Consider the following 26,665-nt stretch of genomic DNA (forward strand, 5'->3'; position numbering starts at 1 on the left):
CTTTTAAAGTACGCTATGGGTGGATTAGTAAGCCATTGATTAATTTGTATATATTTGGGTTTTGACTTTCTTTTCAAGACATGGACTAACAGTCTACGGTGGGATCCGTAGCACAGGTACTGTACTTTGACGGAAATCGAACAGGCAGGGAGTCTCCTCCACACTGGTGCAAATTCCGAGGTCGATGAAGAGAATATGTGGAACTGGAGGGGATTGTTCCGCAATAATCCGGTTTGAAATGTGTTTTGGGGGGTGAATTGTGATGATATGTGTCCGATTGCCACAAAGGAAAGTGAGATGAAATTGATGTCCCCTCAGAATAAGCCTCAAATCTGCCCGCCTCCCAATGTTGAAGACAGCTCTGCTTTCCTGCCCGTCCACAGCATTGTTTTTTAACTTAATAAATATTTTGAACATCGCTTAAAAAAAAGATGGAATAGGTCTTATCCGTCCCTCCCTCCCTGAGGGTTGAAGACAGATTTGGGCCGCTGCACCTACAGTAAACATAAATGTTGCCAAAAATTTGTTTTTCGTTTCTGTGTGTGTTTATGGCAGGGATAATACACATGTCTCCCATTTCAATCCTCGTTATTTCCAGTTAGAAAAGTTCTCTACTTTTCTATTCATAAGCAATGCGTCACACTTTCTAGGATTGTTAGTTGATACCTAGATTATCAATAAGAAACATTATAAACATATTTACATTATTATTATTATTATTATTATTATTATTATTATTATTATTATTATTATTATTATTATTATTATTATTATTATTATTATTATTATTATTAAAGATTCACAAGTTGTGTCGTTCAGCTAATTCTGTTCACTTTACCCTTTCTTGCACACAGATCCGAGACACCGCCAGGGGCGGATCCAGGACGGACTTCTGTGGGGAGTTGTAATACTGCTACTTAGAGCTACTTTTAAAAGCTCCAAACTCTAGGATGAGTTTTATTTATATATAAAATAAAAGAAAAGTTTCCTATTCTGGGGGGGGGCGATTGCTCCGATCGCTCCCCCCTGGATCCGCCACTGGACACCGCCCAGCCGGTGATTTTAAGCTGGGGAAATATGGACAGCACATCCTTGGTTCTACCGTATTGTTTTTCTATTAGTTTCGAGATTTATGTTTACACAATTTTGCTGTATTTTATTTAGCCTAGTTAATTTGAAGGAATTACACTGTTAGCTTGAGTTTGATTGATATAGCACAAAATTCGCAAAATTAAAGAACGTACTTATAATTATTACGAAGAAACCGTTATGAACTTATAATTACCTCAGAACATATAAACTGTACGTATATTACATATACGAGTATCTCTGTTACCTACGAGCTGAGGATGTTCTTTCTCGAAAAAGTGTCATGAAAGTGATGTTTTCGGGAAGTTTATCATTTCTCTCTATTAGAAGAGCTCTATCTTGTCGGCAATCTATTGTAGATGCAGTTTCATTTTACATCCGGGTAGATCTCTCCTTATAGTCTAGTTCATGAAGTTAAACATTTCTTCCATCTATCTGTAAAGTTTCCAAATAGTGACCCACAGGTTATCCAAGGACTATACAGACAATAAATTTTAATAAAAAGTCGAAATCACGTGAAAGGACTATTAAGGGAGGGGGATCTCGGTGCAGACGTAGAATAACCGTAGAATAATACAGTAACAATCGTAAAAGAAACCCCAAATAAGTAAAGAAATATAATGTGCGAAAAGAAAAATGTTCTACTATGCTTTTGAATTAGATTAGGGAAGCGAGTTATCAGTTTTGAAACGCAATGGTGGTTGCTTAACTCGATATGCGTGGTGTCTCTAGTTTCGTCTGATTTCAGTTTTCTAACTTGAAAACGGCTAATCGTATTTGAATGAAAAACGCCTACAATTCAAAAGATGGGAGTCTTCAAGATGATTTGATTTGATTTTGAATTTAACGTCCCTTTCAGCACCGAGGCTAAATGATACGTCGATCTACAGCTTAACCTGAGATCCGAACTATACGAGATCTCTCCGAAACTCGAACCCGAGTCCTCCACACCAAAGGCATGTACACTAACTGCTTAGCCACGAAAGTTCAACGTTCAATGCACACATCAAATCGATAATCGAACTCCTCGATACCTCAACACTACCAAATTGACTGGGTGACCTGAGATACCATTAGTATGTATTGTTCATACACACTAGTGACATCTCCCGCCAAACAAAAGAGTTTTAAGGATTTCCTCTCGAATTGTAGGCGTTTCAATCAAGTACAATGAGCACGTTTGAGCACGTGGGAGAAGATAATGTGTAAAATCCCAGCAAATCGACTGTAAAGGTAGGCAGAGAGCTTGGGATATCATAGGGGACACAGTGTGAAAAATGTTGCGAAAAGTATCCTTGTTAGCTACAGAGATGGAGTGGGTCAGTGGGTCGGTGGGTCAAGTTTTCTGAGTGGGTCAGTGGGTCGTGGGTCAACAGCATGTGACCCACTCTGACCCACCACCCACCATGACCCACTGCGACCTACCGACTTAGTATGATCTACCAACCCTCTCTGCTCACTGCATTGTAGACAGTATCTTCTGAAGACTGGTAAATTTGTCTTCATTTTACTTTCAAGACCTTCATTTCCCTTCCTTTTCCACTTGTTTCTGTCTACTTACCTGAGGTGAGTATATCTAACCAAGTGAAAAAAGAACTTCAGGCACTTTTGGATATTGATATTTTTAATTGTAATAATAGCAATAGGACTTATACTACTACTTGGCTTTCGAGATCTGTGAATTTTTAGAGGAGCTAACTACTGAAAAAAATAAATTTTTGAATCACTGTAATATATAAATTATTATATAAAAAATTGAATGTAACTATGTGTGCCTGATCATCATGGTCAAATTGCAAAGTCAAATGAAATTACTTTTGGTATATAGTTAATCCTTAACCCAAACTGGGATGTTATATTGCTTTCATTATAATACATAATATCCTAAGGAGGCAGTGAGGATCCGAATTCTTGCGAAAAAAATGAGTATCTCGCAAGCCGTTAAACTTACGGAGCTGAAATTCAGTGTATCAACTCTTTATTGAAAATAAACAGAATGTGTCCTAGCATTTTTTTTTAAATTCTCCTTTATGTGGAGGGTGGGCACTTTCTATATATGGAAAATTGGTAGTGAGTTGGTTTGTAAAAATGAACGAAAACGGTCGATGTTATTTAAGAAAAAAAAAATCAGAAACAAAAAATACAGTGCTTGGCTTCATATATCCATTGCTTTCTACTATAATAATTGCTGAAGCTTATGTTTATATGGAGCGCTTACAGCACAGGACAATCAACCCAAAAACTTGTGACTAAAATAGGCATAAACTTTGTAATGTAAGCTTAATTACACGGAAATTTTAAGTTTGGATTGTACGCATAATTATATGGAAAATTTTACACTTTTTTCCCCTTTACGTTGGTCTACTTACCTTGATTTGGAACTTTCAAATTTCATTCTTTTTTCCACTGAAAAGTATTGATAATTCAACAAGGAAATAATTATACTACGATAATTTAAATTCATCGTAATTTGGCACATGGCAAACAGCAGTGTGGTAATTGAAGAGGAAGAAGGAGGGAAATTCCCATTCACCTCTCAACACTTTCCAGGAACCTCGTTCCCTTTCGCTTTCTAGACGGTGGAGGGAACTTGGTAATGGCATCAAACCTTCATGTGTAATTACAAAAATTAAATTTATAAACAAATAAGAAATCATCAGTTTATCAGGCTTTAATTGATAATTTATCACAAGATTCCATATCGGAGGCGTGGTAGATGAAGTTTTTGTTCTCCATGAGTCGACATTGCCAACTGATATGGTGATATGGAAAAGATGTTGTATGGTGATAGAGAGATGATACTTCTTGCTGAGTATTTCAAAACTGACCAAGAAAAATCGTCATCAGACTTAAGTCTAACAAGCAGACTGTCGATGAGGAGTTGCAGAAATCGGGTAAAAGTATTATCAATTTCCACGACAGAGTGCGAACGGGGATTTCCCCTTATGAATTTACAGATGACTGATATTAGAAATGGACTAAGTGCTCAAACATTGTCTAACTTGTTGCTCATCAATGTTAATAGCCCACCGCTAGACAAGCTCAAAGTAGACAAGCTAGTTATTTCTTGGCTGAAGGATGGACATCATTCCGCTGTGGATGGTTTACCACGTAAATGTTACCAACAGGAAATAAACCCGATTTCAGGTTTGTTTTAAGGTGGAAAATTACGAGTTATAGAAAATGTATACTTGTATTACTAATGGCTTATTTGTGTTATTCAACTTTGTACCTATTTTTTAGTAAGTCTCTTCTTTGCTTTAGATAAACTACTTTGAATAAATATTCATAATAATTGCAATTATGCAGATTTGTAACTTTAATTTAACGTGGTGTTTTAGTGATTACACAAACTACAATTATGAGCATACTTTATGAAGATGCTCTGACATAGGGTACCCGAGCAGAAGTTTCTTTTGAAATGCAAGAATACTCTCTTAGTACAAGTATATTTTAGGTACACACTAATTTCCCCCCACTTCGAACTGTTTCAATTCCCTCACTGACAAACACTTTACCATTTTATATCATAAAGGTCAGATCCACCGTTATTCTAACAGAGTGGTGCTTGAGCGATTGACTAGAAATTCAAACTCCGATTAGTGACAATTTCACAGTCTTGTTTTATTACAAGTGTAAACTCTTTAGTCAGTACAGAAGAGGCCGTGGATCGTGTTCAGAGTTGATGATGATGGATTTTGGTGGATCAGAATAGGTCACAGTGGATGAAAGTGGTTCATGGTGGGTCACGGTCCCCATCAGGAAGTCGCGGTCGGAAAGAGGGATTGCCGCCGTCGACGGTGGCGGGCCGCCGGAGGCAGCCGGCACCCGTCCGCGGCGGCACGACGATCTACTTGTTCAAAGTTGCCGACCTTTTGCCGAGGCGGCAAGCGATCGAAAATCGTCAAGTAAAACTCCCTTTGCCGACTGTTGTTGACCGTCAGAGCCGGCAAAACAATCGGAAAGGCCTCTTTCCGACCCTCTGCCGACTTCTTATGTCGGCCTCTTTTCGACGGCGGAGTCGGCGCATTTACTGCGCCTTTACGGTTGTTTGCCGACTGCTCGTCAAGACAACTTTCCGACGGCGGTCCCGGCGTATTTAATGCTCATTTCCGGCTGTTTGCCGACCGCTCGCCAAGGCAACTATTCGTCGCAGTCGAAAATCGCGCTGAAAGATGCCGGCGTCCGGTGCCGGCAATCCGACCGCGGCATCTGGTCGGCGTGGACAAATTGTCCGACTATAGGCGGCAGAATTCTGATGGGGCTGGGTGGTGGGTCATTGTGGGTCACGGTGGGTGGTGGGTCAGTGGGTCGTGGGTCACGTTTTCATTGACCTACGCCAACTCTGGTTAGCTAGTCTTGATGATCTGCAGAATCGGATCAGAGCGGCTGTGGGTATGGTTGACCAGGATATGCTTTGATATGTGTGGATGGAGTTGGAACTACCGTGTGGACGCATGCGTGTAACTAAAGACCATATCGAGCAAACTTGTAACATTTGTCGCTAAAACTTTGTGACTTTTTTTTTCATGCTATATGTTTCAATACTTTCTCTGTGTCTTTTAATACAAAATACGAGCGAAATCAGAGAGGAAGCAGATTACGAAAAAATAAGACAAAGATAGTAGACATAGAACAACTTACTCCAACGAAGGAATCATCCAGGGCTCGCTGCTTTTCGTTTTTCCCTCCGACAAGCGCACTGAGTGGACTCCATGCAGCCCATTTGTTTTGCCGAGGTACCTGAAAGATAAACAAAGAAAACAAAATTAGTAACAAAGTTCTTGAGCAGTCAAAATGCATTTCGAACTAGAAATAGTAAAAATAGGAGTTTTTTTTTTTTTTTTTTAATCTTTCTAAGGGAGGCAACCAGTGGACTATAAATTCTATATGAAGATATTTCGAACTAGTGAACCTGGTAAGTCTGCTGATTCGAACTCGCAACTCTCGATCGCGGAGTAAGAACGCTAACCGTTTATTAATGTGCCTGATGATTAACATAATCATTAATCCATTCAAATATTTGTTCTTTCGTCATATTCCTGTCAGAATCTCGCTCCTGATTCTAATCCTTAACAAATAAGAACGCGTTATTGCTTTCGTATTTTCAATTTTCTACACACACGCACACACACACACACACACACACACACACACACACACAAAGAGCACATTTAGAAATAAAATAAATAGGTTTTGGTTACAGACGGCTTTCCTGGGCTGCTCCCACTGGCGTCTCTGGTATGTAAAATTTTGAGGGGGGGGGGAACATCAAAGAAAGTGATTTAAATGGTACTACTTACCCTAACTTGTTTATTATCTTCGATTCCATTTGTTGCCTTTTTGTTTACCTTCACGGACCCTCTAAGGTATATATAGAACTCTGTTATAATTGTTTCGCAGCCTGAATATTATATTCCAAATAAATATAATGATTAATATTTATATGTTATTCTGTTGTTAGTAAGTAAATTAAATTAGAAAAGAATATTGAATATTTTGTACTCCAAAATATTGGAGGGGACGCGTCCCCCTCGTCCCCCCGCCAGAGACGCCCATGGCTGCTCCTGCCATGACAGAAGAACTGCAATTCTAGAAAAACCGTTGTAGTGCAGATTTTCTGGACTATGTTCACTGCAATTGATACTACTTGTCCCTTCTGACAGCTCGCGGCACGTACGTGGTGCTCAATGCTGCGTTGCCAGCTTTTGCGTCCGGTATTGCAACAGAAAATTATTCACTGCTAGTAAATTTCAGTTTTATAAAATTGAATAACACAAAAGAGATCTAAAAAGAATGTTTTCAATAACCAACGGGTCCCCTACTCAAGTTGACATTCGATTAAAACAACGTGCATTTGTTTTTATTCAAACTGGCAATGCGTGGGAAGGGTAGAATGTTTATAATTGAAGCGAGAGAAATGAGCCACTATAATTGGCTGAACGTGCTGTTGCCATAGAAACAGTTCTGCTTGCCTGATTGTTATGACCACGTGCAGCAACTGTCAGAAACGACAACTTGTATCAAATGAAGTATAGTGTGTGTACACAATCAGATCACGTTTATCGAGATCCATTACCATGAATTTCTGTATCCTGCACGCGACAACGGAGGACAAACATAATTCCCGACTATTTGCGACTGTATAGATTGATTCTGGCTAAGGAACAAACCTGTAAGTAGCCTGGTACAAAAAAATCTTGTGTACAATATAGAATCCTGCTAAATTTCGTCTCTTCAGATTCCTTAGACTAAAAATCAGCCTTCTGTTCTACAGTCAATGTGATTGATTCATCTTAATTCAACATCCTTTTTCAGCACTACGGCTAGACAGGATCTATTGTGAGTACCGGTAGTTCGAATCTAGTTAGATTCTCATCCGTGGCAGGCATATCCACCTGAAATAGTACCCAAAGCCACACAACACTAACGTTAAGATACGTGGCCTATGATTATACACCTTTGTTTTATTTATACCAGTAGAAAATGGGATACAGACAGCTACCAGTGATGCCAACCCGGAAGAAAAACGTTATTTTGCAGGATTATTTTTACATTCATTTCTCCAATAGGGATGAAACGATTTTTTTCCCTAGAAATCGGTAATATATATATGGGATTTTTCATACATTTATTTCATGGACGCAACAAAATTCTCTCTGGACGGGAAGTTTAATCAGTCTTCAATATACCTGAAATCAGTGCTAATTGTCAAATTTTGTTACAGCAAAATGCATGCTAGTAAGGAAGTGATTTATACAGTGACTTAAGAATCTCAAAATAAGAACCAAGGGACTTATTAACAAGTTCGGTATTATATAAAAAAAAAAAAAAAAGTACCAAACGAGAAACAACCATCTCTCAAACTTTCCATATGAAATTACTGGAGAACGAAGCTTGTCTTACCTAGTTTCGTTTAAGTTTCATCAAAGATTACGACACAAAAGCATGATGAAAATACTGTGATTTCTAACAATAAACTGTAATTTGTTTCTGACAACATTTTAAATTCTCTCTTATTTACTTGTTCATAAACCGTTTGATTAACAATGAAGGTCTGAATTCACTCATATATTGAAGTGAGTGAGTGACACACAGTAGCTTTATTTTTCATATTTGATAAATTTTGAAAATTTTCTAGAGCGTGGGAAATTCAAAAGGAAAATGGGAATTCATGGCTCTCGAGATGGGATTTCAAACCATTTGAGGTTGCCATCACTGACAGCTACCGTTAACGTTACCCGTAAAGAAGTTAACAAATTGACTCCATTAACGAATTCGGCCGAGATGACTTTCTACAGAAGGTTTTCGCTGTATATCCGACCATTTTCGATTCAGTGCTGCCACCTGGCGTGGGCTTACTGCCGGAAGCAGTGTTGTGTCTGATCTTGTAGGTGCGTGACTGTTGGTAGTGAGTGTTATCAAATGGCGCCGAAAATCAACCGGTATTCGGAGGGTTACGTAATGAACCTTTTCTATACTAAGTACTCGTGCGTACGCATTGCGAAACGCTGTCGGGAGAATGGGTTAACGCTCGGAGTGACGAGTGCGAAAGCTATTGTGGCTCGTCACACACAACAGGCTTATCTTGCGAAACATTCAACGAAAACCACCAGGACAAGGGCTACAACAAAGTGACACCCGTACTGCTAAGGAGAATCCATTGCTGTGCCAAGAAAATCTCCCAACTCAACGTGATATCGGCCACAGATTTCACCTCGCCGTGGACAAAACAATCTGCAAGCGCCTCAGGTTGAAATGTGTGTGGAAGGCCGGTGTACACCATCTGCTACGGGGTCACACTGCCGAATGTAAGACGAACTGAAAAAAAAAAACTATGTAAAGTACCTGGGGGTTCCAAATGGAAGAAAGTTGTCACAATGGATGAATCGCATGTCCATCTCACTGCTAGTGGTCACGTTCGGGCGATCACATACCGTGACATTGACGGCAAGGGCACAGAAACTTCGTTCGTCAGTGCAGGGAAAGTTTCTCTCGTGGCTTTATGGTTGTTACAGGATTCGGATATACGGGTAAGTTGATGAAATGCAAGTTGAACGAAGTCGTGAAGGTGAGTGCAAGATATTTCCAAGAATCCATTCTGACACCTATCTATCGGAGAGCCTTCCCACGGATTGTATGGAATGGACGCGAACCAGGTGATGATCCATATGGACAAGGCTTCGAGTCATACCGCCAGAACATCACTATGTCTTTATCAGGAAATGCCAGAGGAATTAGGAATTCATGTCATACCGTTTGAAGACATTCCTGTGAAAAACCCAGATGCTAATCCAATGGATTTTTAAGCATTTAGACTATTGAGACGACGTCTTCAACATCGCCGCCCGTGCACCTTGGATAGTCTCTGGAAAGCTTGCAGGGAGGTGCGGGACAGAATTCCCATGCCTTTCCTGCGCCGGAGTTTGCTGCAATGGAAACTGCGATGCCGTGTAATAGTTCATAATAGCAGAACATGATCAGTGGTGGTGGCACGGTATCTCTTAAGGTGAGTGCTCGTCCAAAATGGTCGGATATAAAGCGAACAACCTTCTGTATTACGATAATATAACGCCCACTAGCATAATCCTATTAAAATAAAACGCAAGAGCAGCCTGGTCTCAAGGAAGGATTGAGTAACAAATGTGTAAATTCCATTGAAGTACACATTTCTTCATGCAGAAACAGATGACAAAGAAGGAAGCGCTTATTAATAGAAAAATACAAATCAGTTGAAAATGAAACTGAGTTTGTTGACATCTTAACCTAATAATACACATACCCATATAGGCCTAACATTATTATTATTAATATATACATTATGTAGCCGAAAGGAAGCAGTGGAAAAGGAAATTAATTTCTTAAACAGGTTGAAAACCTTAGTGGAATTGCAACGTGAGTGAATGTTCGTTCTTATTCGTGCGTTCGGTGAAAAATTTTATTGATACGGATCGCTGATCACAAGTTCGTATATACCTATACTCGCAGACAGAAACACATACAGAAACCTAGTACATAACAAGTTTTCAGTAGCTCCGCTAAGACACAAAAACTGTACAAGCAGTTAATAAGGAAAACAAACCACTTTTTATTTAAACCTTATAAAATACAAAAGATATAAAATATGTACAAAAACCGTACAGTACAGTAAAACAGCACCATAAAAATTTCTTAATAATAATAATAACTGGTTTGTGTGCGTACTTTCTGGATGTGTGATATCGGGTTTGATTCCTGATTAGTACAGGGGCCGCAGTGGTTCAGTGGTAGAGCGCTCACCTCTGGTGCTTGGAGTTCCTAGTTCGATCTCAGCTCGCGCCAAGTGAACTTTGTGGTGGACAAACCTCGTGTACGTGGATTTTTTCGGGGTACTTCCGTTTCCTTCCATATTCTTCATTCCATTCAGTTCTCATCATCACCGTCTCCTTTAGCATAGACGGCATAACTGTGGGACATAAAACTGAAACATTTCATTTCTTTTTTTACTGATGAATATACTTGTCATGACACAAACTCAAACAGTGATCCAGACGCCAATTTAAATAGTAGATCCCGTCGAGAATGGCCATAATGTCAACACGAAGAAGCTTACAACAAAACCTTATTTTGGAATAAGGTAATAATTTCACAGTAAAACAGTACTGCAAAATGGCGCCGTAGCATAGTGGCTAACGCTCTCGCATTTGGTACGAACGGTTCCGGATTCAATTCCTGGTGGAGATACTCGACTGAAAAGGTGTAACATCGGAATTTTGGAAAACACTGGGACGTGTTTCTGCTTATTTGTAATGAAGAGATTTCATACATCGAGTTTCACTTTTTTTAATTTGAGGGACTTGTAAGCTATCCTTTTTTTCCCACAAAGTTTGAACCAACACCCGCTTAGGATAAATATTTTACTCAAAAGGAATCCATAAAATCCTACCTCGATGTCGGTACTATCTGTGACTCAAAATTCATTAAAAACGGTTCAATCTTTTCTCCATGATTCGACATTCTACATAAAATCACTTTCATTTTAAAATATTTGATACAGTGGCGTACAGAAAAGAAATTTCCGCATGTTAACCCCGCTTCAACAGGATATTGTGGAAAAGGAACATTGCCCATATTTAAGTAAGATATTCATATACACACAGACACACACACACACAAAAGTGTGTGTCCTGAAAAAATATGAGCTTGGGTGCAGTGGCCAATCTAGAAGGTTAAAACTAGGTGGTGGTAGGGGGAATAGTCAGAATCCAGATTATGATAGGTACATTATGAGTTTGCGCAAATCATTTTAATTCGAAATTCGTTCACGGACTTTGCTAATAGGAACTAGGAAGATCTAATGCTTCAAAAGTTTTACAATCTATATCAGCGTTTCCCAACCGGTGTGCCGTGAATGGGCCGCTGGTGTGCCGCGAGGAAACCGAAACAAAATGATTAATTCTATAGCAATCAAATTGCAAAACGTAGGGGACAAAATGATTAATTCTATAGCAATCAAATTGCAAAACGTAGGGGAAAATGTATGTTTGTATTGCACATTACTATGAACCTCTACTATTTGGTCTAGGAATTAATTCGTGCGGTTGGTACGCACACATTGAAGCTGTAGTACAAACACAAAATACATAAATACCTTAAGAAAAATATTGTCCATCGCTAGCCACCACTTTCGCCCATCTGTCAGGCAATGTACGGATTCCGTGGCGAAAGAAGTCCTCATCCTTGGAAGCGATCCAGTCAGAGACCCATGTTTCGATATCTTCTGAAGAAGTAAACCACTGTCCAATCAAATCGTTCATGCAATCGAACAAGTAGTAGTCCGAAGGAGCAACGTCTGGTGAATACGGCGGGTGGGGTAAAACTTCCCATCCGACATTTTCTAAATAGGTTTTGACCGGTTTTGCGACATGTGGGCGAGCGTTATCATGTTGAACAATAAGTTTATCATGTCTGTTCTCCCATTCTGGTCGTGTTCTGGCCAGAGCTTGCTTCAAACGCATTAATTGTCGTCGATAACGTTCTCCATTCATAGTTTCACCCGGTTGCAGCAGCTCATAGTACACCACACCTTTCATATCCCACCATATGCACAGCATAGCCTTTGCACAGTGAATATCTCGTTTTGGTTGTGATGGACCTGGTTCACCTGGTTTCACCCAGGCCTTTTTTCGTTTAGGGTTCTCGTAATGGATCCACTTCTCATCACCCGTAATAATTCGATGCAGAAACCCCTTTCTGCTCTGTCGTTGAAGCAGCAATTCGCAAATGGTTTTTCGTCTTTCAACGTCTCTGTCTTTCAATTCATGTGGAACCCAATGTGACATCTTTTGAATCATTCCCATGGCTTTCAAGCGTTTGGAGACTGTTGTTTAATCAACGCCTAATGCTGCTGCAAGTTGTTCCTGCGTTTGACACGAATCCTGCTCGAGCAATGCTGTCAATTCTTCGTCTTGAAATTTTTTTGGCTGTCCAGCTCGCTCTTGGTCTGCCAAGCCGAAATCACCACTTCTAAACCGTGCAAACCACTTCTGACACGTTCGCTCAGCTAGAGCATGGTCACCATACACTTCCACCAAAATACGATGACTTTCAGTCGCACTTTTCTGCATGTGAAAGTAATGCAGCAGGACACCCCGCAAAAACACTTTATCAGGCACAAATTGCGCCATGTTCACTTAACTACAAACTGGTGTTGTTGACGCTTTAATCCACTGCCCTATACTATGAACGATACGCGATGACAGGGGTTTGCAACACATGTGTGGATACACGGAACTGTGGGACGCTCCGTTCGTTGCGCCATTTCTTGTCCACCCGCACGAATTAATTCCTAGACCAAATATGAATCTACAATTTTAAGTTTAATGTACTTTTCTGTACATTTCTAATGTTGAAAAAAATATTTGTTATTGTTATGACCATTATTGCTTCTTTATTGTTGCAGACTAATTCGTAACTTGAAATTTTAAAATATCATTCAATCCTTTCGACAAATTACCTACATTTGTGTTTTAAAAGTAAAAGAGATTTGTTTGTTCGTTCGTTATTTAGTGATCTTCTTTCTTAGTAAAAGGTTGGATACAGTTTTCGAAAAAGAAAGCGTAATTTTAAAAACCTGAGTCCAATATTTCATTGCATTTTTTTTTTTTCTGTTTTTAAATTAGAATGAAAAATAAGCATACTGATTTACCACGGGGAAAAAAAAACCGGTGATCGAGCTTTCTTCTCTGTGAGAAGAAGATCAGTAATCACAGAAAAAAAAATACCACGGTATTTTATATTTACAAATAATAATATCTATAAGTGTGCCGCGAGAATCCAAGTTACACCCGTAGTATGCCGCAAGTCGAAAAAGGTTGGGAAACGCTGATCTATATAAATGAAAATGAAAGTATGTTTGTGACTTAATTACTCTTGAACCACCGACCAATCTCTACCAAATTTTCAACATACATGAAGTTTGGGTCTGGGATGGTTTCTATCATTTTACTTTGACGGTGCACTTAGGGACGGAGGAGGGCTATATATATGACCGAAAATGACCGATATCAGTGTCGAATCCATAGTTTTCGGGGTCGCTGAGGTGAACAGTAACACTTCCGATGTCGTTTAAATCCAAATTCATCCCAGCAACTTGGGGCAGGGAAGGGAGAGATAGCCCACATAAAAATTATCGAAAAAGATCGATATATGAGAATGCTTGAGTAATAGTAAAAGTTGACTGATTAGCGGAACATATTAATCATTTCCCTTATTTTAACCCAGTGAAGCTTACTATAAACTTTCAAAAATGTATAAATAATATTTCAATTATTTTTGTCACTCAAAAAAACTAGGAGAAGCCTAGACTACGCGGCCCTGGCCCAGATTCGCCACTGCTTAGGTAAACCACCCTGATGAAACTCTGTGTACGCTACTGTACACAGTTTTAAAATATTATTACCTACAATACTTTCTTACTTTAAGACCGATATTATTGTTATTTTGACATTATTACATTAGAAGTATATTTTCAACAATATAGCCTACTAATCTCCACAACAACAAAATTAGGATAGATACTAATGCAGATATTAGAAAGCTCTTAGTGACATTTTACAAGAAATCCTTGATAAACATCTCTGCTTCTTTCTAGAAATCTATGCTACGAAACTAAAGAGTTTTTACAAAATGTACGTACACAGCAAAAAGAAAACTAACTAACGTTGGAAATTCCCTATTATTTGCATCGGCCGGTATGTATATTAGTACCTAGAGTAGACTTTTGGTTTGTGTTTTTTATATATATATATATATATATATATATATATATATATATATATATATATATATATATATATATATATATATATATATATATATATATATATATATATATATATATATATATATAAAGTTTCACAGAAGCATGAGCATTGGTAGTTAATTTTGAAGATTAGTATAATTTTGTGTAATTATCGATTTGTTACCAGTTTCAGTTGTACTTTGTCCAGTCTTTACACAATAAACTGTGAAACAAAGTTATAAACTAGTAATGTTAGCCGTTTATATGGAAAATGATGTTCGTTGACCCTCGCGAACGATGTAATTGTATGAAACCAGACTTACTCTTCAGTGAAGCGGGGTTATCTAGTATACAGGGGCTGGAAAATGAAATCTTTCAGTTTAACGTCCCACGTAACACCTAGTGATGGGCAATTTCCAGGGAAGATTTTTTTTGGGAACTTTCCTGGGAATATTCCCAGAATTTATGTACAATCACAGAGAAAATTGCTATTACTATTACTATATTATGATTTCAAAGTTAAATTCGTTTTTTTAAAATCACAGTATATTATTACTGTCTTCAGAGGATTCTTTAAAATGTATATTCTGAACGGTATTATGTTATTTTTATTAATATTTTATTATATTTAGAGACATGTTATATGCAAGTAAATATGTGGAAAAATTGTATTGTAAGTCCACATAGTTTTACACCACTAAACAATTTAAATTTATATGTAAGTGGATTTTTTAAACTTGACTCTACTATTGATATTATAAACAAATTTATAAATGTTATAAACAAATTACGTTCGGTAACTGCCAGAAGACACATGTCTCACCATTTTTATCTACATTTACGCATACCTATTTATGTTCACAATATTTGCAAGACACTGCTTTATAATTTTGCACGTAACGCTGCCACACACGACCTTCCGACCTTTCTTTCTACCTATTTCTCGAAATTTCATGCGTTAATTCACATGTAAAAGAAGTCCGAGTACCTCTTCAGAAATTCGAGTCAGAGACAGGAGATAGACCGACGTCTATTACTAACGGTAGTTCGGGATGTATTTCATCTATATTTCTACATAATTTCTACATTACTTTACAAACTGGTTCCTTTTCATCATTTGTAAATTAGTACTTGCTACTTTTCAGTGCAAATGGAAATGGAACTTAAACAATCATATTATTAAAGTACAGTCGACGAATTTAAATTTTTTTAACCTCCAAATTATTTAAAACCTAGAAGTAAATCATGATAAATGAAAATAATTAGTCATATAGTTCTTATAATTTGGAAGATAATGTAAAGAAATGGAAATAAATTCCTTTCCGGGATGCCAGGGAAAAAAACGGGAATATTCCCATTTTTTATTTTCCTTTCCACCGGCAATATTCCCGCTGCCCATCACTAGTTACGTCCTTTCGGCTACGGGAGACGGATGATTAAAGCAAGTAAATGACGAAGGAATAGTTGGTGGAATGTGAATGTGGGAGCGAAGGGGGTACCCCGAGAAAACCCACGAGCACGATGTTGTCCACCACTAACTTACTTGGCCAGGGATCAAATCACGGTCCCCATGCACCAGAGGTAAGCGTTCTATCACCGAGTCACCGTCGCCTCCTATACAGAAGTTAATCGAATGAAGTACCACCGAAGTTAGACATGAGTTTCAGGTTTTTGATAAAATTGAAAATAGTGAGCGTAACTACTTTGTTTACTTTTACAGTTTTGCTGCTGTATAAAACCTGGTTTGATATAGGTGTCACTATTTAAAAATTATTCCGATGGATTGAGGATTTAATCCCAATACAGAGTATAGCGTCAATATGAAACAGATCTTGCTATACTGCAATTAATACTACTTGTCCCTTCTGACAGCTCGCTGCACGCACATGAGTGCTCAATGCTGTGTTGCTAGCTTTTGTGTCGGGTATTGAAACACGAAATTATTCACTGCAAGTAAATCTCATGACACAAAAAAGAACTAAAAAAAAAGCATGCTTTCAACAACCAACATGTCCACTACTCAAGTTGACATTCGACTAAAACAGTGTGCATTTGTTTATATTCAAATTGGCAACATGTGAAACGAGTGGAGTGCGAGAGAAATGAGCCACTATAATTGGCTGAACGTGCTGTTGCCATAGAAACAGTTCTTTTTCCCTGATTGTTATGACCACGTGAAGGGAGAAAAAAAGCAGGAAAGCAACTGTCAGAAGGGACAAGTTGTATCAAATAGACTTTAAAATTACACTGGAATATCGACTTGTTATCATGATGGAGTTATCCTCTTATTACCGATGTATTTCAACCTCAAGCCAGGGGCGGATCCAGGGGGGGGCGATCGGGGCAATCGCCCCCTCCCCAGAAGAGGAAACTTTCTTACTTTATATATATAAATAAAATCCATCCCAGAGTTTGGAGCCCTTAAAAGTTGCATTATGACAACCCACCGCCCCCCCCCCCAGAAGTCGGTCCTGGATCCGCCCCTGCCTCAAGCTATAGGCTTATTGGAAGAAGCAGTTGCAAAGATTAAGATCCAATAATCGGGAGCACGAAGGCTCACTGGTAGAGCGCTTATTTCTGGTACATGGGGTCCGTGGTTCCATCTCACGGCTAAATAAATTAGTAAAGGACAACATCGTGTCCGTGAGTTTTCTCATGGTTCTACCGTTTTCTCCCACATTTTTATTTCACCAATTCTGCCATCATCATTCACTTGGCTTAACCATCGTCTCCTTTAGCCTAAAGGGTGTAACTGTGCGGCGTTAAACCCAAAGATTTCACTTTATTATTTCACTTTAAAATCCCAAAAATTTTGCGATAGTTAACATGCGAGACATAGACACACAAATGTCGGTTGACTCGAATAGTAGAACCTCGCATCGGTAATAGATCGCACATGATTTCATAAGTCATTTCAAATAATAGATACTAGGGCCATTACTTCTGTGGGGCTGGGGACAACTGCCCCTTTATTTTTAAGCTCTCCGCCGTTCACAGTACAATACGAACATGAATATATGAATGAAGGATGGAATAGGTTCACCACATCCCAAAAAACACTTAAAAGAAGTAGAATGTCATTTGGCCCTATTTTAATTCATGGTCTACCATTAGGACCTCCAGAAATGATATAAATTTCTAAAGGCGATAAGTTGTGACAAATATTACCCCCTCAATTGTGAAGTATGGAATGGACCCACAGTACAATTTTAAAAAGACTCGAAAATAATTTTAAATGCTGCTCAACATGTCAACAAAATACTATATTTATCTAAGATAAAGCATAAAATGTAATCTAGATCCTCCTTCAGTATTATGCCCTGGGACCCCTAAAATTGATGAAGGTGTTTGCTAAGGTTTAAAATTCTACAGGGGCCCAAATTCCATATTATTCGAGCTAAATATTAATGCTTGCCAGAGATGGAGGGCATCAGTGGGTCGTGGGTCAAGATCTTTGCGTCGGTCAGTGTATCAATAGGATGTGACCCACTGATCCACCGTGACACACTACGACCCACCGAGCCACTACTCGGTTCAGTGCATTGTAGACAGCATCTGAACAGTGATGACTTTGTCTACGTTTTACTTTCAAGGTCTCAATTTCTCTTCCTTTTTCGTTTGTTTCTATTTACTTACCTGAGATGAGTATATCTAAATGAAAAAAGAATTTCAGACACTTTCGGATATTGATATTTGTAATTGTAATAGTAGCAATAGAACTTCGAGACACAGCCTATGAGTTTTTAGAGGAACTGACTACTAGAAAGTATATCATTGAATCACCTATAATATATATATATATATATATATATATATTAATTATTATATTTTTTTAAATAATTGAATGTAACTATGTTTGTGTAATCATCACGGCCAAATGTTAAAGACAAATGAAATGACTTTTGGTATATAGTTAGACCCTAATCGCTTTCATTATAATACCTATCTTAAGGGGGAGTGGAGGTCCGAATTTTTGCGAAAAATTGAGTACCTCACGAGTGGGTTATGGTGGATTAGAGTGGATCACGGTGGGTCGTGGATCACGGGTCAAGTTTTCACTGACCCACACCATTTCTTGCCTCCCGAGGAAATGTTCCAAATTACGACATTGATAGAAATACACTCTAACATCACATGTACAGCCAACATCTTTTTTTATTCTCCTTTCTAAAGCGTCAAAATAAATACCTTAAACAAAATTAATCAGAACATAACTGTCTTGACAAGTATAATAAAACATGTCACTTTGTCCTTAATATATTCAAGATACACTACAATTCTCCCTGTGTCTACGGACAAACACGAAAGCATAGGTCAATGAATAAAATGGAGAGGAATTTATGGGCTTGCTTAACAAGTTTGATAGACACAGGTGATACCAACGAACATAATTACAATCTTTTATTTGTTCCAGTTCCGAACGGGAAGGAAGAATTTTCCAAGATAGTAATGAGAATATAAATGAAAATAAAAGAACCAATGACCTTTAGTAGAGCACTAACATCCCGTCACATACTTTCCAATTTTCAGTGATCAAAATGTTGGAATACAAACCAGCTTTTCATCTCACGTCATTTGCTTTTAAAGGAAATGAATGCTGAGCATTCTTATTGTTTTTAAAAAAAAAAAAAAACTGACAAATGAAGTGATCAAATAAAAAAAATGAGTGGAAAAAACAGTTCTTTCGATGTAGGGTTACTTACATTTCGTTACATCAATCCTTATTTCAGATTTATACAATATGCACCAACAAGGGCGCCCATTACAGGGGGCAAGGTGGGCGCTTGCCGCCCCTCTAGAAGAAATTGTACTTCGGAATATCGAAAACTTAATTGAATTTTTAGAATAGTTACAACAAAATTTGAAACTATATTTGAAATGTCGCTTATTCTTGCCCCCCCCCCCTTGGAAACTACAACATGGGCGCCCTTGTACACCAGGAGTGGAAATGGAATTCCAGTAGTATTGGGAGCGGACAGCAAGCTTACCAGCAATACGATAATTTAAACCTTAATGCTATATACGATAATGCCCTTGAGGTAATAGGTGAATATACGATAATTTAAGCCTTAACCCTCTCCAGAATCCGGCTTTTTGAGCTATTTTTAGACTTTCAGTCAAGCAGCTACTGCATCGTCACTATTTATTCTAGGATCATGGTTTATACCTCATTCTCTTCAGAATAGAGCTGGCTTTCAAATGGTACCACTTGCATGCTCATACCATATACCAGGAGCAGGAAAAATGATGTCAAAGGGAAAATTTCGGAGGGAAATTTTTTCTCGTACTTTGGCCCCCCTGGAGCGGCCCTGTGTGAACGTAGCCATCTAAAAAAATCTGATAAATAGTACTTGGTATACTGAATGTGTGTGCCAAATTTTAAGTTTCTATCTTGAATAGTAAGGGCGCGTGAAATTTTATGAAGAATTCCCACAATGCCCCAAATTACCACAAAACACTATGATCTCAGGGAAAAAATTTCCTGAGACATCCCGAATTACCCTAGGGTCATGTTTCGCCCATCATTCTCTTCAGAATAGAACTGCTTTTCAGGCGGTACCATTCACATGTCTCCATCATGTATCTAAGGGGGGAAATTCCAGAAAAAGGGATTTTTTGGTCTAAATATCCCTTTTTTCAACTTTTAGCCCCTCTGGACCCCCCTGTTTTAACGCATAAATCCGAAAAAAACTGTTAAATACTACTTGGTGGACTGAATGTTTGTGCACAATTTCAATCTTCTAGGTGCAAAAATAAGCCCGCCATAAAATATATATACCGACATTGCCCCATATTCCCCTATACAGAAGTATATTTTGATAAAAAATAACCTGACACATCCCTAATTACCTTAGGGTCATGTTTCGCACATCATTCTCTTCAGAATAAAACTGGCTTTCAGACGGTATGACTCACGTGTCTCCATCATGTATATAAGGCGGGAAAATCCCGGAGAAAGGGATTTTTGGGGTCTAAATGACCCGTTTTTCAACTTTTAGCCCCTCTTGACCCCCTTGTTTTAACGCAGAGATCTGAAAAAAATCTGATAAATACTACTAGGTAGAGTGAATGTTTGTGCAAAATTTCAATCTTCTACGTGCAAAAATAAGCGCGCCAAAAATATTGAACATAGGCTTAATAAATGAAAAAATATATTTTAGACTTATGACGTCATCACCTCCTATGTCTGGACGCAGGAAGGTGTGAAACCATACGTAATGTCTTCTACAATGCCTCTGGACTTGAAAAACAAACAAACAAACAAAAACCCGGACGAAAAAGCTCAAATAGGAGAGTTATAACGCAACGTACCATGAAAAACGCGTATGGTACAAACTGTCCCATAAAATCCCCAAAGGGTTAATGCTATATACAATAATGCCCTTGTGATAATAGGTAAATATACGATAATGTAAGGCTTAATGCTATATACGATAATGACCTTGCGTTAATAGATGAATATACGGTTATTTTAGGACGCACTTTTTTTTTGCAGTTTTTGAATGTACGGTCACCCACAAAAATACTTGGGCCCAGGTACGTATTTGGGGTCCAGGTACGTATGTGGGTGACTATATAAATAAATTGTAGATGTGCATTAAATAATTATAAAACATACCCACACTGAGATTTTTAACAGTCGTTCTCGCTAAAATTAATCAATAACGATTTGAGAATTGGCAAATGGCAACACTGTATCCATTCTTTAAATTATATTTCGTTTACGAGAAGGTGGAAATAGATGTTGTTCAGAGTAATGTTAATAAAGTTTTTTTTTTTTTTTTTTTTTTTTAATTGTGCGAGCAGTGACGCCGATTTGGAGTTCGAAACTAAAGATTACTAGATAAGTTTATTATATATTATTGCTATTATTAGCTGTATTATACTGGTAAAAGTTTGCAGTGTTCACCCAACATCATGAGGTACTTAAGGAGCTACTTGAATTTAGAGATGTTAAAACCCGGCCCGAAAGTCAGAAATAATGGACCATACATTATCCAGTTCAACGGCGCCATCTAGTTTGCCATAGCCCTTCATGGAATGTAGCAAAAGAGAATTTAATTTAGTACTTCCTTCTACCTAATTATTAGCTTATGTTATCAGTGTTTCAATACCGTGTAACTAAACAAAACTGAAAAGAATGTAACTGGGCGACCATATGGTGCAGATCAGCACCGTTGGTGCGTGTTCAGTAACTGGCTTCCAACGTCATGTTTCTGGTCTTTTCAGGCCAGTATAGGTAATATATAAAATACATTTGGGTACGAAATTGCACCCCTGTACGCAATAAGTAGATCAGTATTTGGTCGCCAGTTTGATGAGTTTCTGGCTACGCTACTGCGTAGAACAGTGGTTCTCAAACTAATTCCTATAACGATCCCCATTTTATCATATCCTCTTGCCAACGACCCCCTTTTAATTTCTGGTTTGTAATAAGTTTGTGCAGGATTTTTAATATATCTATTGCGGAGATTTCACGATATCCATTTCTTGTATATAGTGGATACAGTAACTTTCCTAAAAGCGAATGGATTGAAACCAAATTTGGTCAGTTCATTCATATTACAAATATCGAATCCCATCCGTCATACTGTTTCAAAATGGAGCCTGTTTGAAAATTTTAAAACCTCATAACTCCCTTAATTTTGGACCATATAACAAAAATAAATAAATAAAAATAAAAATAAAAACAAAGTGGTTTCTAATTTTATGTAAAAACTTGAACAGATATCAAATATATTTGATATCTGTTCAAGTTTTTACATAAAATTAGAAACCACTTTGTTTTTATTTTTATTTATATATATACAGTGGCGGATCCAGGATATGATCAAGGGAGGGGCTAAACCATAATTTGCCGTTTTATCCAGTGTAAAGCAGAATTGAAGCCCATTTTATCCAGTGTAAACCTGAGCGTCAAGGGGGGCTATAGCCCCGTAGCCCCCCCTTGGATCCGCCCTTGTATATATATATATATTGGGTATTTTAAATGACTTGGTGATGTGCGTCACGAAAATTGAACCGGACATTGCAGCACTAGTGAAATCACACCATGCTCAGGTATCTCATTAGCTTTCAATTTTAATTGCATACCAACATGCAGGTATTGTTGCATTTGTATTTTCCTGGAATTTCAATATGCAGTTCTCAATAGTTTCACATTGTACGTCTTTCATTTAAATTGATTTATAAACAGCCCTACACGTGTTGAAATATATTTAGTAGACCTATTTTTTGTTGTTCTTAACAGTATGCATAAAAATAAACATTTTCCAGTATTAGATTCTAATTATATTATATCTCTTCCGTTTACCTTCGCGACCCCCATGAAACCGTCTCGTGGCCCCCATAAGGGTCGCGACCCCCAGATTGAGAAAGCCTGACGTAGAGTTACAAAGAGTATAATGTTTAAACATAGATGAACACAGGAGCCATATTAGCTACCCATACAGTGTGTGTGTAGTGTATTTGAAATGTTGCAACCCCACCTTCCCACGTCGCAGTCTTCCAACTTTGAATTTTCCCACGAAGGGAAAGAAACAGCGTCTTGATAAAACATACGGCTAATTATGGGAGAGCCATTGGAGCGAAAACTTACAAGAAAACCTTGGCATTCTTTCGTTACATACACAACGCTGCTCTGCGGTGATCACCAAGGTGTGGAATATAGAGCACTTCAATCTTCTACAGAATATTTTGCAATTTGAAGGCAGCGGTTTGCTATTGCCTATCTGTCTTTTTTTTTTTTTTTTTTTTAACGATTCACTGGTAATTGTTTCGATATTTCTTCTATCTCGTGTACTTACCTCGTATTCTTCAAACAACGCATAATGACGTCATTTCGTTCCTGTACTACAGTACATAAATTTACTAGCTTCACGGTTTTTTTTTAAATCTCGGATGTGCATCGCCCAGAAACAAAAAAGAAAGCCATTGGATTTTATTTGGTGTGGACCTTCCCATCTTCTAGGTCTACCTAGAAGACTTTTACCCATACATTTTCGAGCTAGAACTCTTCTACCCGCAAGCTTCTCGTATAAACAATGTGTTCACGCATCTTAGACGTTTGATCAAACAAAACACCGTTCCTTGATTAGTGACTAGAGTAGTGGTTCTCAACCATTTACTGACCGGTGACACTTTACTGAATGCCACGTAATCGCGCCATGCTTGTTTAATTTTTCTTAGTAATAATATAAATAATAATAGTATACGTTTCTAGAAAGTAGTGGCTCTATATAGAACTTTTCTAGAAAATAGTGGCTGTATATAGTACTTTTCTAGAAAGTATTGACTCTAAATTGAACTTTTCTAAAAACTAGTGGCTGTATATAGTACTTTTCTAGAAAGCAGTGACTCTATATGGAACTTTTCTAGAAAGCAGTGACTCTATATAGAACTTTTCTAGAAAGTAGTGACTCTATATAGAACTCTTCTAGAAAGTAGTGGCTGTATATAGTACTTTTCTAGAAAGTATTGGCTCTAAATAGAACTTTTCTAGAAACTAGTGGCTGTATATAGTGCTTTTCTAGAAAGTATTGACTCTAAATATAACTTTTCTAGAAAATAGTGGCTGTATATAGTACTTTTCAAGAAAGTAGTGACTCTGTATGGAACTTTTCTAGAAAGCAGTGACTCTATATAGTACTTTTCTAGAAAGTAGTAACTCTTATAGTACTTTTCTAGAAAGTAGTGACTCTATATATCTAGTACTTTTCTAGAAAGTAGTGACTCTATATATCTAGTACTTTTCTAGAAAGTAGTAACTAGCAAGAAGAACAAAACTTATCAATAATTTGAAAAATAGAAGAAAATATTGGGAGTTAAAGAAGGAAGTTGAAGTTAAAGATAGAAGAAACATTTCTAAGCCCTAAACTGAAGAATTAAAAATCTTAATAATTCTAGGATTTGGAAATAAACACAATAGTGATTATTATTATTATTATTATTATTATTATTATTATTATTATTATTATTAATAATAATAATAATAATAATAATAATAATAATAGCCCCTTTATGTTGACAGAGGACATAAATACAAATCAATCTATTAATTAATGAACCTAACATCCAAGTGCGCTGACCCTGGGGCCCCGCCTCCCCCAAAGCTTAAGTGGGCCCACCTGTATTTTTTTGAATATGTATTTTTATATGTATTTGCTCTTGTTATATGTATTTTTTATGAATGAGCCCCCCAAAGTTACAGAGAAATCGGCGCCCTTGCTAACATCTTATAGATCTGCTGACATCAAAGGAATTCCACGACATGGTTTTCTTCACCTACCTTTTTCTTCATTTCTTTTGTCTCCAAAACATTTCCTCAGGACTCAGATTTTAATACTCTTAGATTATCATTCCATCGTTTAATGACCAACTTTCGCATCCATTGAGTTTATCTGCAGGACTATGTTCGTATTTCCAAATTTACATTCTTTGGTATTAATCCTGATGATAAAGAGTTTCTTTCAGTGAATAATAGTATCAGTCTTCTTTTTAATTGCTTCGCCAATTCCTTTTCTATTTGTTTCTAGCTGTAAGCATTCATCGTTGCCGAGTCTAAACTCAGAATTTGGGTAAAGGGAATAACCACGAGTCGTTTCTGGTCTCAATTCAGACTCAAACCTGGATATTTCAGTGCCCGATTTTTATTCTCTGATGCTATGTCTGCATAACAGAAGGAATGTAAGGTTGTATACATACAAGGCGTTTTTAAAAAGAAATAAACAAAGAAGCGTGCGTAATGTTTCATCTCCACCCTAGAGAAAGCGGCTTCATACGCGATTACATCCGGCAAACATCTATCTGTGAAAAAAAATGTTGGATCTAGGTGGCTTATTTCTGTAAAAAGCTCATGACAGACACACGCACTATTTTATTATTATTTATAAGGAAATCTGAAATTTTCTTTCCTGAAAAGGGAATCTATAAAACACTAACTTATTAAGCTAATATTAACGGCAAGTTTATATTATTATTATTATTAATTAGGAAGCAAGGATATAAATATAGTCTCCGGTGCCTTTTCTTCCTCTTACAATCCGAATATATAAAATTATTCTTTCATATGAAATATTTATGAAATATTTCATAAAATGTTTATATTTTCATAAAATGTATATGAAATATTTTCATAAATTCAAGAAAATTGATCGTCTTTTGTTGGAAGAAAAAAGCGTGCATAGACCCCGGGATTAGAAGGAGGCAAAATTATAATTAAGTCATGCGAAGAAAAAGAAAATAAAAATGTATATCAGTTAAGCCTGTGCGTTACTCAACATGGCAAAAAAAGAAAAGAAAAGAAAAGAAAAAAAAGAAAAGAAAAGAAAAAAGAAGAAAAGAAAAGAAAAGAAAAAAGAAAAGAAAAAAGAAAAGAAAAAAGAAAAGAAAAGAAAGAAAAGAAAAGAAAAGAAAAGAAAAGAAAAGAAAAGAAAAGAAAGTAGAAAGAGGAGTCATCCTTGTTCTCCACGCTAAGAATTACCAGTCGGTGGGAAATAACGACACCAAGAACACATTGGGTCCCATTCAGAACTGCTTGTTCCTTGTTGCAAATATGTTTAGTACGAACAGAAAGTAAATTTGTCAGAGGAAGTAGTAGGTTAAAACCTGGTAACACTGAGAAAAAGTTGGGTGAACGTTAACACTGACCGGCAGTCATGATTAGAGCATTGTTTCCAAGAAATTACACTTAATTAACACATTAAAAAGAAAAAACACTATAAGGGAGAACACAACGATATTATATAAACAAACTTTCAACTAATTATATTCACTGCTCTTATTTATTCTTTAATAAATGTCATTTGTCGGATAAGTCATCGCTTTAGCGAAACAGGCTTATTGGAATCTAGGATTTGTATTGAGAGTCAACGTTGAATACTTTCAACCAAGGAGAAAATTTTTTTGTTCTTTGAGCGGAACAACTTTGAAAAAAAAAATCCCTGATTTTGGAGAACTTATTGCTTTACATATAGGAGCTACATATAGCGGGTTGATGGACATTTCTCAGTGGTAGAGCGTTCACCTTCGGTGCTTGGAATCCCTGGTTCGATCTCAGCTCGCGCCGTGTGGACTTTGTGGTGGACAAACACCGTGCTCGTGGGTTTTCTCGGGATTCTCCCGTTTCCTCCCACTTTCTTCATTCCACCATTTCACTTATCTCTCATCATCACCGTCTCCTCTAGCGTAACCGGCATAAGCGTGGGACGTAAAATTTAAAGATTTCATTTCATTTCATTTTGATGGACATTTCAGGCGCTTTGCTTTAATCTGAATGACAAAGGCTTGTGGACC

At 37.4% G+C, this 26,665-nt stretch overlaps 1 protein-coding gene across 1 annotated transcript in view; it reads right to left on the reverse strand.

The window, feature by feature from the left end:
• The window catches only part of LOC145660688 (uncharacterized), a 240,425-nt gene that overhangs the window by 41,790 nt on the left and 171,970 nt on the right, over positions 1-26,665 (reverse strand). Inside the window, exon 4 of the mRNA XM_081726032.1 lies at positions 5,734-5,832. Coding sequence (XP_081582158.1) covers positions 5,734-5,832 — 99 coding nt within the window. The remainder of the gene's footprint in view (positions 1-5,733; positions 5,833-26,665) is intronic.

This window comes from Thermobia domestica, chromosome 9 (genome assembly GCF_964235325.1).
Source record: "Thermobia domestica chromosome 9, izTheDome1.hap1.1, whole genome shotgun sequence".
NCBI lineage: Eukaryota > Metazoa > Arthropoda > Insecta > Zygentoma > Lepismatidae > Thermobia > Thermobia domestica.